General features: G+C 42.9%; 1 protein-coding gene across 1 annotated transcript in view; it reads left to right on the top strand.

The window, feature by feature from the left end:
- CRACR2A (calcium release activated channel regulator 2A) overlaps positions 1-12785 on the top strand; it is a 73998-nt gene that overhangs the window by 889 nt on the left and 60324 nt on the right. Inside the window, exon 2 of the mRNA XM_060692655.2 lies at positions 10384-10605. Within this exon, the coding sequence (XP_060548638.2) occupies positions 10441-10605 (165 nt within the window). The 5' untranslated portion in view covers positions 10384-10440. The remainder of the gene's footprint in view (positions 1-10383; positions 10606-12785) is intronic.

Below are 12785 nucleotides of genomic sequence, written 5' to 3'. Positions count from 1 at the left end.
AAAGCAAAAAACCCCAATTCCGCAGACCAAATCCAACCCCATATTTTCATAAGGGCAGCCCTGTTATTGGGATGAATCAAACGTTTACAAAAGAGACATAAAACTTTCAAGGCATCTTTCGTCAGACAATGTGGTTATTATGCAGCGGGAAGCGGAGGGTTACGACCGTTGATCAACTCTGTCTTATCACTTGATAAGCAATTGTGCCACCGGATATAAATATGACCCAGGAAACACACCCATTTCCCACTTTTAACTACCTTCTGTATCAGATGGGCAGCTATTGGGTGATGAATCAGGAGAAAAAAAATGACAGATGTCAGAGGAACTTGTAAGTTATAGCCTGTTAAAGAATGAATGTTGGTGAAAACTATTTTTCTTTATCGCCACGGTGAATATATTTGCTAGGATCTTGAGCTGTAAAAACAGTGCACGGTTACTTTTATCAAAAGGATAATAATCACCTGACTCATAATTAGAAACTTAGAAAATATTACTTACAATCACCCATCCTATCAAGATATTTTTCGTTTGTAGGTATACTGTTGGTATGGGGGTATCTTACCCGAATTCAGTCTGCAGATTCTGCAGCGGATAGATAACAGGTAGTCCTCGACTTATGACCACAATTGTCCCTTAAATGTATGTTGCTAAGCGGGACATTCGCTAAGTGAGTTTTGCCCCATTTTACGAGCCTTCTTGCCACATTGGTTAAGCGAATCCCTGCAGTTAAGTTAGCGACATGGTTGTTAAGTGAATCTGGCTTCCCCGTTTATTTGTTTTATTTATTTATTGGTTCGATTTATATGCCGCCCTTTTCCGGAGACTCAGGGCGGCTTACAATGCGTTAAGCAATAGCCTTCATACTTTTGTATATACCTGCTTAGTAGGGCTTTCGGGCTCCCTCCTAAGCGGTGGTTTTTTTTTATACAAAGTCAGCTTATTGCCCCCACAAACCGGGTCCTCATTTTACCTACCTCGGAAGGATGGAAGGCTGAGTCAACCTTGAGCCTGGTGACATTTGAACTCGCAGTAATTGCAGGCAGCTGGTGTTACTTTAACAGTGCTTTAGTCTGCTGCGCCACCAAGGCTCCGTTGCTTGTTAGAAGGTCATACAAGGGGAATTACGTGACCCAGGGACACTGCAACCGTCATACATATGAATCAGTTGCCAAGCATCTGAATTTCGATCACGTGTCCACGGGGATGCTTCAACAGTTGTAAGTGTGAAAAATGGTCACTTTTTTTCAATGCTGTTGTAAGTTCGATCGGTCACTAAGCGAACTGTGTGGTAAGTTGAGGACGAGCTGTAATAACAACGAAGAAACCTCCATCCGAGGTAATTTCTGTCAGTCATCTGTGGAAACATGTAACTGAGGGAGAAGACAGGGTGTGCCTTGCCAGATCCAGTTAGATTGGCCACAAAGAGACCTTGTATCACAAGCCAGCATCTTTTTGGTAGACCACAGGAACACTCTGTGGAAGTGCCAATCACTGCCAACATATAGAACTATGCTTAAAAAGAAAAGGAAATGTATGCTAGATCAGTGGTCACCCACCGGTGGTCCGCGAGAAAATTTTGGTGGTCCGCAGAAAAATTATTTGCATTTTTTATATTGCACTAAATCAGGGATCCTCAAACTACGGCCCCTGGGCCGGATACATGCAATGAACATTTGTGTTGCTGCAGAGAGTCTCCCCCTTCGGGGTCTTTTTATGTGGGTTGGAGGGGGGAAGAAATTCTAACTCGGGGTCTGCTTCAGCCTCCTGGTGTGGGGCTTTGGGCGAAGGCTGGAGGGAAGTGCCACTGGTGGCTAAGAGCCAGAGGGCCTCGTTCCAGTGGGACTGCATCATGGCCTGGAACTGGCTGACCATCTCAGCCTGCTGAGCCTCCAGGTGCTGGTACCTGGCCTTGCACTCCTGCAGGTCTTCCCTCTGCTTGGAAAGCCTATGCTCCTAGTCCTCAGTGAGGTGCTTCTGCTGAGCCTCCTTCTCGGCCAGATCCAATTTGAACTGAGCCAGCTGTTTTGCCCACTCTTTCTCCTAGTGGCTGCTTAGCTCCAACGACTGCTTCCTGTTGGGTTCCTAAGGAGCCTGGGCGAGCAAGTGAGGAGTGGCTGGGAGGGGAGGGGCGAGTAGAGGCTGGCGAGGCGCCCCTCGACGTGAGTGACATCGAGTTGACCACGCCCATCCAGTCACATGACCACCTAGCCATGCCCACCCAGCCAGTCATTAGGCAGATCACATTAGTGGTCCGCAGGATTTAAAATTATGAATTTAGTGGTCCCTGAGGTCCGAAAGGTTGGTGACCCCTGTGCTAGATGAGGAAGCTCAGCCAGGTTCAGTCAAGAGGCACCGTTTATTCTTGAAGTGCACCTAGCTGAACTGGGTATGTCTAGTTTGATGAAAAGAAGGACGAGGGGAGACATGATAGCAGTGTTCCAATATCTCAGGGGTTGACACAAAGAAGAGGGAGTCAAGCTATGCTCCAAAGCACCTGAAGGCAGGACAAGAAGCAATGGGTGGAAACTGATCAAGGAGAGAAGCAACCTAGAACTAAGGAGAAATTTCCTGACAGTGAGAACAATTAATCAGTGGAACAACTTGCCTCCAGAAGTTGGGAATGCTCCATCACTGGAGGTTTTTAAGAAGATACTGGACAACTATTTGTCCAGAATGATATTGGATCTCCTGCTTAAGCAGGAGGTTGAACTGGAAGATTTCCAAAGTCCCCTCCAGCTCTGTTATTACTTTCTTGAGGTGAAAAGTCTTCACTCAAATTTCTATAGAATACAAAAACACTGCTAGCCAGGTGGTGAACCTCCATTCCTTAACTGGTTTACACTCCAGGTGTGTCTCCTTCTGTATACATATTGGCATATTTGCCAGCTGTGCTCCTCTCTCAGGAATAGCGTGTGATGTATCTACGGTAGTTTGCTCAGGGGTTATAAGGCCAGATGGTAATGCTTCTGATCCCTCTTACTTACTACTAGGTAGAGGGCTACATCATTCTTGACATGAAAGTAATTGAGGGGCACAGGAGTCCCAGAATATTATTACATTCTGTCTCCCTGCTCTCTGCTTTTGATAAGTTTATATGCGTGTGTGTCACTTAGAACTGAATTAGTGTTGCAGACGCAGTGTTCATAAATAGAATAGAATTCTTTATTGGCCAAGTGTAATTGGACGCACAAGGAATTTGTCTTTGGTGCATATGCTCCCAGTGTACATAAAAAGACAAGATACATTTGTTAAGAATCATAAGGTACAACGCTTAATGATAGTCATAGGGTACAAATAAGCAATCAAATCATACTAGGAAACAATCAATATAAATCATAAGGATACAGCAACAAGTTACAGTCATGCAATCATGGGTGATAGGAACGATGAGAAGATTAATAGTAATAGTAATGTAGACTTAGTGAATAGTTTGACAGTGTTGAGGGAATTATTTGTTTAGCAGAGTGATGACATTCGGGCAAAAAATGTTCTTGTGTCTCGTTCTGGTGTGCAGTGCTCTATAGCGTCGTTTTGAGAATAGAATAAGAATAGAATAGAATTCTTTATTGGTCAAGTGTGATTGGGCACACAAGGAATTTGTCTTGGTGCATATACTCTCGGTGTACATAAAAGAAAAGATATATAAGAATCGCAAGAATCATAAGGTACAACACTTAATGATTCTCATAGGTAATAAATAAGCAATCAAATCGTATTAGGAAACAGTCAGTATAAATCTTAAGGATACCAGCAACAAGGTTACAGTCATACAGTCATAAGCGGGAGGAGATGGGTGATAGGAATGATGAGAAGATTAATAGTAATGCAGACTTAGTAAATGATTTGACAGTTTTGAGGGAATTATTTGTTTAGCAGAGTGATGGCGTTCAAGAAAAAACTGTTCTTGTGTCTAGTTGTTCTGGTGTGCAGTGCTATATAGCGTCATTTTGAGGGTAGGAGTTGTAACAGTTTATGTCCAGGATGCGAGGGATCTGTAAATATTTTCACAGCCCTCTTTTTGACTCGTGCAGTATACAGGTCCTCAATGGAAAGCAGGTTGGTAGCCATTGTTTTTTCTGCAGCTCTAATTATCCTCTGAAGTCTGGGTCCGTCTTGTTGGGTTGCAGAGCCAAACCAGACAGTTATAGAGGTGCAGATGACAGACTCAATAATTCCTCTGTAGAACTGGATCAGCAGCTCCTTGGGCAGTTTGAGCTTTCTGAGTTGGCGCAGAAAGAACATTCTTTGTTGTGCTTTTTTGATGACGTTTCTGATGTTAGGTGTCCATTTTAGGTCTTGAGATATGATAGAACCTAGAAATTTGAAGGTCTGTACTGTTGATACTGGGTTGTCTAGTATTGTAAGAGGTGGTAGTAGGGGAGGGTTGCTCCTAAAGTCCACCACCATTTCTACAGTTTTGAGTGTGTTCAGTTCCAGATTGTTCTGGTCGCACCACGAGGCTAGTTGTTCAACCTCCCATCTGTATGCGGATTCATTGTCTCGAATGAGACTGATCATTGTTGTGTCATCTGTGAACTTCAGTAGTTTAAACAATTTATGTTTCAACTCCTTAACAATTTCAACAATTTATGGATGTGAGGGGTCTGTAAATATTTCCACAGCCCTCATTTCTTTAGTCTGCTTAGGATTTGCACGAGAGACAATTCATTCTTTCCATGTTTGTCTCCTTTTCTGTCTTCTCTCTGTGTGTGTATTTATAAAATTTATTTGCCAGCCATCTCGTATTCAATGAGTCTGACTGGCTGGCTTACGACAGAAGGATGTTTTTTTATATTTTGTCTTTTATTATTTTCTATAGTTAACTCAAGCAACAAATAATATTTCTTTATCTGTATCCTGCTTTTCTTATTTTTACAAACAACTCAAGGTGGCAAACATATCAAACACACCTTCCTCCTCCTATTTTATTTATTTATTATTTATTACATGTATTTATATGCTGCCATTCTCCTGAAGGACTCAGGACGGCGAACACAAGTTAAGAAACAAGTACAATAAAATCATAATTTAATCCAAATAATTAATTAGTAGTAAATAATAAAGCCCGGAATCAGTCTCAGCCTATTTGTTTGAAAAGCCAAGTCTTCAGGTTCCGACGGAAGGAGAGGAGATCAGGAGCCGTCCGGAGCTCAGTAGGCAATTCATTCCAGAGGGTGGGAGCGCCCACAGAGAAAGCCCTACCCCTGGGCACAGCAAGGCGACATTGGCTCACCGTCGGAACCCTGAGGAGAGCGGCCCTATGTGAGCGAACAGGACGGTGAGAGGCAGGCAGGAGAAGGTCATGCAAATATCCCGGACCTAAGTCATGAAGGGCCTTATAGGTGAGGACTAGCACCTTGAAGCGGACCCGGAGAACCACTGGTAACCAGTGCAGCTCACGCAGGAGGGGTGTTATATGGGAGTAACGAGGGGCTCCCATAACAACCCATGCAGCTGCATTCCGGATCAGCTGGAGTCTCCGGGTGCATCTCAGGGGCAGGCCCATGTAGAGGGAATTGCAGTAATCCAAGCGGGAAGTAACCAGGGCATGAGTGACTGTGCGAAGGTCATCTCGGTCCAGGAAAGGGCGCAAACTGGCGCACCAGGCGAACCTGTGCAAAGGCCCCAAACGAAAGGCCCCAAATTTCCCCCCCAAACGACAACAATCTGTGAGGTGAGTCAGGCTGAGAGGAGAGAGAGAGAGAAGGAATGGCCCAAAGTCACCCAGCTGGCTTTCATGGCGACTCAGGTCTAGAATTCACCATCTCCCGCTATCTAGCCTGGCGATTTAACCACTAAACCAAACCGTCCCAAATTCACATTACATCAGGGCTAGTTTTGAGAAGCCCGAGATCCATTCTCAATCCGCAACGCCCACAATTTTCTAAGATCTCAGCCTACATAATCGCCGGCTTTGTGAATAGTGTGTAAAAATCCTGATCGTTGTTTTTTTTTTTTTCCCTAGCAAACACAAAGAAGACTTAGAGTTAAAATAACTTTATTATCACTTCGTACGTACACTAATCGGCATAGGTGAAAATGAAATTTCGTTGCATTACATTTCAAGCCTGACACGCTTGAAATGACTGTTACGCTTCCTGTGGTTACATGGATTTCCTCACCACCCCTATTAAACTCCACTAGGACGAGCAGATGCAAATGTCTAAACACTACAGTAGTAAGCGGTCTTGGCGCCGCAGATACACAGGACTTCCTGTAAAAATTTGACGGGGGAGGCACGGCTGCACTTTCCTGATCTTGGTCACAGTGCTGCATTCATTCTCATAAGGTAAAGCTAATAACAAACTCGGTTTAACAGAGGCAGCCCTTTGTAAGATGCACGGGTGATAGGGTTGCGTTTGTTATCGTTCTGGATCTGGTTAACATCTTCCCTCAAGAGAAATCCAAAGGCTTTCTGCATATTTATTTTCAGATCTTTCGGAATCGACCAGATACGTGATGCTTTTAAGCCCAATAGCTGAGTACACATAAGAGGATATTAAGTCTGCCTCTGTTTCCACTTGAGATGTTACTCAACTCCTTCAAAGTCCAAATCAGGGGCTTCAAAAATACACATATGGTTGGGAGATTATCAGTTGCTTTTTTTTTTTTTTAATTTGATTTATATGCCGCCCTTCTCCGGAGACTCAGGGCGGCTTACAATCCGTTAAGCAATAGCCTTCATACTTTTGTATATTTATACAAAGTCAGCTTATTGCCCCCACAAACTGGGTCCTCAATTTACCTACCTTAGAAAGGATGGAAGGCTGAGTGAACCTTGAACCTGGGGAGATTCGAACTTGCAGTAATTGCAGGCAGCTGAATGTTAATAACAGGCTATTAGTCTGCTGTGCCACCAGGCTTTTAACTTCTTACCTGGCAGAAAAGCAGCTCCAGGAGAAAACATCGGACTTGACCCGAGAAGGTTAGATCTTTGGGAAGGAATATCAAACAGGACAGATAACTCCAAGTTGCAATCCTTTAAAATCTATTTTTAATAGTGCACATCAGTCGAAGGCGGGTAACCTTTTATAAAAATAGTACACATTTGTATTGTGATGTGTGGAAATCACACGGAGGACAACTATTGTTGGGAGTCCACAGCTTTGTTCTCCTCCGACCTACCAAACAGCAGGAGGGAAAAAAACATATTGATTATTCTCTGGGCTTTGGAAACCAGGCCCTTTGTGGAACAGATCAAGGATCTGGGCCCGCTTAGCTTGCTAAAGGGAAGACACAGAGAGGCCCTGTGATTGCAATCTGGCAATCTTTAAAAGATTGCCATGCAAAGGTAGCTCTGTTTAAGAGAATAACAGAGTTGGAAGGGACCTTGGAGGTCTTCTAGTCCAACCCCCTGCCTAGGCAGGAAACCCCACACCACTTCAGATAAAAGGTTATCCAACATCTTCTTAAAAACTTCCAGTATTGGAGCATTCACAACTTCTGGAGGCAAATCGTCCCACTGGTTAATTGTTCTCACTGTCAGGAAATTTCTCCTTAGTTCCAGGTTGCTTCTCTCCTGGATTAGTTTCCACCCATTGCTTCTTGTCCTGCCCTCAGGTGCTTTGGAGAATAGGTTGACTCCCTCTTCTTTGTGTCAGTCCCTCTGTTGGAAGAAATGTCCTTCTGGGTTCAGTTCCAAGTGGGGGGAAAAAGACACTGGATTCATGGAAGTTGCTTGGAAAGAAGGTTTATTGATGAACAGGATCACATGGCTTGGAGATCTTGTGCGAAAATAGGGCAGAGATGCTGAGAGTGTCTGGGTTTTATGCCCTCTGTTGGGCTTTTGAATTTGAGCTTGAATTCTGATTGGTTGTCAGATTCCCATGGGGCCATGCAGGGGTAACTTTGTAGGTTGTCTTTTGAGTCCCAGGCTTGGTTAACTCTTGCTGGGTGATGATGTAATGAAGGGGCTTTGGGCAATTCCTATTATGGCTCTGCCTGAAGGAGGTAGATCTTGGTTATGTAGAATAGACTGGCCTAGGCCTTAATCCAAATTTTTTTATTACTGGTTCTGTGGGCATAGCTTGGTGTGGCTTGGTGGGTGTGGCAGGGGAAGGATATTGCAAAATCTCCATTCCCACCCCACTCCAGGAAAAGGATACTACAAAATCCCCATTCCCTTCCCATTCCTGGGGGAAGGATATTGCAAAATCTCCATTCCCACCCCACTCTGGGGCCAGCCAGAGGTGGTATTTGCCGGTTCTCCAACCTACTCAAAATTTCCGCTACCGGTTCTCCAGAACCTGTCAGAACCTGCTGGATTTCACCCCTGCCATAATGGCCCATTGACAAAGATGGGAATGGGCTGAGAGCTGCTCTTTGTCTTTAAAACATGTTTCTCCTTTTCTCATCCAGGGAAATATAATATTCTGCCTTTTTAATATTTCCTAGAATATTTCATTTTTCTAGGAGAGGGGTGGGTGCTAACTTTCTACACCCCAAATATTAAAAAACTACTATCATGTCACCCTTGGTCCTTCTTTTCCCTAGACTAGACTAGCCATACCCAGTTCCTGCAACCGTTCTTCATATGTTTTAGCCTCCAGTCCCCTAATCATCTTAGTTGCTCTTCTCTGGCCTGGTCTATTCTCTCTTGAGCAAGGAGAAAATGCTTGGAACCCAAGAAAGGAGATTCAGGCTGAAGATGAGTAGAATTTCCTGATGTAAGAGCTATTAAATCATGGAACTTTTCCTGCCTAGGAAAACGATGGCATCATGTGATTTCTCCCCGTCCCCCATAGGCCTGACTAGGTGGCTCAGTGGCTAAAACACTGAGCTTGTCGATCAGAAAGGTCGGCAGTTTGGTGGTTCGAATCCCTAGTATAGGGTTGGACTAAATGACCTCCAAGGTCCCTTCCAACTCTGTTACTGTTAACTGTTACTGAATGGTTGTATTGGATTTAGAAACATTTGGCAATAAACTTTGGTTCTTAATTTTCATGTGGCTTTTCCATTTTTTTTTATAAAGTTCTGAGATGATGCAATGTAACAATTCTGTTGCTGATAGCTGGCATAAGGCAACATATTATTATTATTATTATTTAGCTAACCTAAAATGTTTTATTGTGGCAAAATAGCTAGAAACATCTCTCCTTGAATCAATGATATTGAGAGATTTGTGGAAAATAGCTTTGGCAGGGGAAAAAAAATTAACTTCCTTGCAAATTATAGAACAAATCTTTTAATTAAGGAATATTTTATACCAGTCTGATTTCTAATTTTTAAGCGCATCAGCAAATTATTTCCTAATACATTATCCTCATTTATTGAACTGTTGCTGAGTACGGAATACATTTTTAGTGCGAGCTATGGATCTCCCCAACAGTCTTCTACTTAAGCCCACATTTCGCTAGCTTGGCTCATTGGCAGAAGAACAGCAAAGAAATCACTTTCAGTTGGTATTGATGATAAGATGGCATGATGTAACTTGCCCCAGAAGGCAAGACAAGAAACAATGAATGGAAACTAATCAATCAACCTGAAGGAATTAAGGAGAAACTTCCTAACAGTGAGGACAATTAACCAGTGGAACAGCTCGCCTCCAGAAATTGTGGGTGCTCCAACACTGGAAATTTTTAAGAAGAGATTGGACAACCATTTAGAGTAGAGTAGAGTAGAGTAGAGTAGAGTAGAGTAGAGTAGAGTAGAGTAGAGTAGAATAGAATAGAATAGAATAGAATAGAATAGAATAGAATAGAATAGAATAGAATAGAATAGAATAGAACAGAATAACAGAGTTGGAAGGGACCTTGGAGGTCTTCTAGTCCAACCCCCTGCTTAGGCAGGATACCCTACACCACTTCAGACAAATGGTTATCCAACATCTTCTTCAAAACTTCCAGTGTTGGAGCCTTCACAACTTCTGGAGGCAAGTTGTTCCACTGATTAATTGTTCTAATTGTCAGGAAATTTCTCCTTAGTTCTAAGTTGCTTCTCTCCTTGATTAGTTTCCACCCATTGCTTCTTGTCCTGCCCTCAGGTGCTTTGGAGAACAGCTTGATTCCCTCTTCTTTGTGGCAGCCCCTGAGATATTTGTCTGAAATGGATGTCCTGCTTGAGCTGGGGGTTGGACTAGAAGACCTCCAAGGTCCCTTCCAACTCTGTCCTGATTGATTGATTTAATTTGTAATGCTTAATGCTCTACATCCATGAGGAGTTTTTGTTGGGTTTGGAGAACAACACATTCAGCACATCCTTATAAAATAAATAAAACAACAATGTTAACTCGCCTAGCTTAATCAGAACGTCAAACAGGCTGTATGTTTACCTTTTAGGCAGTTCTTTGGTACTTATAGGAGTGGTTGCAAAAAGAATTTCTCACAAAGGCTCCTCAATGCAAGACTCCTAATCTGTCCTCCGTTCTTTCTCGCTGTTCAGCTCGTGGGCTTCGTTTTGAGACTTAACGAAATGGCAACTTCATGAAAACCTGTGAAGATGGACAGACAGAAAAGGGGTGTGGCTCAGCCACAGGAAGATCCAGAAAGCAGCACAGGAGAAGGTGACTTGGGAAGCCAACTGGATGTTTTAGCCAAAGCGCACGAATTCTTCCGGATCTGCGATGTAGAAGGGAAGGGGTTTATTGCTCGCCATGACATGCAGGTAAATCGCAAAAGGTAGATTTATATAAGTATTTCATTCATTTCTCGAGGAACCCTTTGTCTCTCCCGTTTGAATTTATAGTTGGGAGCCGGCAAGAATGAATAGCATTTTTAATCTCACGCCTTTTTTTCAACAACTGATTATGTCCGATTCTTGGAGATTGCCTGGACATGTCCCCGGCAGTTTACTTGGCAAGGTTTTCCAGAAATATTTTGCCATTGCCTCCTTTCTAGGGTTGAGAGAAAGTGACTGGCCCAAGGCCCCAAGGTCACACATCTGGCTTTGTGCCTAAAGTGGGACTAGAACTCATGGTCTTCCGATTTCTAAGCCTAATACCTTAATCGTCACACCAAACTGGCTCTACTGCTTTATTACTTGGCTGTAAATTAGTTCAATACAAGAAAGATAACACACACACACAGGATGAAGGATGTAAATCTGGCAGAAAGTCCCTTATGAGTATTGGCTTATGTATTGTTTAAGAAGGGACGCGGTGGCTCAGCGGCTAAGATGCTGAGCTTGTTGGTCGAAAGGTCGGCAGTTCAGCGGTTCGAATCCCGAGTGCCGCGTGACGGGGTGAGCCCCCGTTACTTGTCCCAGCTTCTGCCAACCTAGCAGTTCGAAAGCCCATTAAAGAAAATGCAAGTAGAAAAATAGGGACCACCTTTGGTGGGAAGGGAACAGCGTTCCGTGCGCCTTTGGCATTGAGTCATGCTGGCCACATGACCACGGAGACGTCTTCGGACAGCGCTGGCTCTTCAGCTTTGAAACGGAGATGAGCACCGCCCCCTAGAGTCAGGAATGACTAGCACATATGTGCGAGGGAAACCTTTACCTTTACCTTTTATTGTTTAAGAGCATCCCAATGTAGGTCTGTACTGAGGGCCGAATAGGGAATTTTAGAGTCATTAACGGGAAGGACATATAGAAGTATAGCCAGCCGCATAAACAGGCTGAAGAACAGTTTTTAAACGTGGGCTATCAAGACTCCTGAATGAGAAATAACATCATAACTACATAGTATGATGGACTGCAGGGCCGGCGCAATGTGTGACATGTTCACACTGGTGCAATGGAACTGGGTGTTGTGTTAATATGACTTATTGGGTTAGGGATTTTCTGTCTTCACTGTGAGTTGTATTGTGTTGAGGGGGGGTGCACTAAGGGAGCTCAACCAATCTCATTGTACATATGTTATGCACTGACAAGTAAGATTTGAATTGAATTAGATCTGCGTTAAAGGTCCTGGGACAATGGACCTCATGGGAGTTAATCTTAAAATTAGAAGCCAGTGATCTGTCTGTTTGGTAAGGATCCAGAAGATTTAGGAATATGGAAGGAAGCCAGGTCAGGAAGCAGAAAGGCTGTTTACAGGAAGGGGATACTCTGGCCATGAATCATGGCTTGAATTGATGCCCTTTCCTTAGGAGGAGTCACAGGGATCTTTGCAAATGTTAAGGGATAGAGATACATTCATTCATTCATTCATTCATTCATTCATTCATTCATTCATTCATTCATTCATTCATCCAATTTGTATAGCTGCCCAATGTTTCATCATTATAACTACAGTACTTGCCAAAATTGTGGAAACCTTTTGGGAAAAGTGTATTTTTGAGGTTTGATGGCTAATAACACCACTTTTTTTTTTTTTTGGAGTTTCAAGATAATCCTATTCCACTGCTCGAATGGCCTGGGAATAGCCCAGATCTTAATCCAATTGAAAATCTATGGAGCCAACTAAAGAAACTTGTTAGTCAGAAGCGACCCAGCAATAAAACCCAGTTAATAGAAGCCATCATTCCATCTTGGTTTCACATTAGAACAGCTGCAGAACTAAAAGACTTGCTTCACTCCATGGGAAGACGTTGTAAGGCTGTAATTCATGCTAAAGGTTACCCAACTAAGTATTAACTGGCATGGTGATCATTTTTGTATATCTCGTTTTTTTCTATGGTGATCATTTTTGTAGATCTCATTTTGTCTACGTGTTTCACTTTTCTTCTTTACACTGTAACTGCTATTCTAATAGCAAATCCTTCATAAAAGTTATTGCATTACATTCCTGATTAAATTATCTTTCCATTGATATATAATTTTATGGTAGTACTCCAAAAAAAGTGGTGTTATTAGCTAGTTTTAGAAAAACACTTTTCCCAAAAGGTTTCCACAATTTTGGC

Source organism: Pantherophis guttatus, chromosome 7 (assembly GCF_059756535.1).
Source record: "Pantherophis guttatus breed Tessera chromosome 7, ASM5975653v1, whole genome shotgun sequence".
In the NCBI taxonomy this organism is placed as follows: domain Eukaryota; kingdom Metazoa; phylum Chordata; class Lepidosauria; order Squamata; family Colubridae; genus Pantherophis; species Pantherophis guttatus.
Note: the sequence above shows the minus strand (reverse complement) of the source record. Positions and strands in the feature narration are given on the sequence as shown.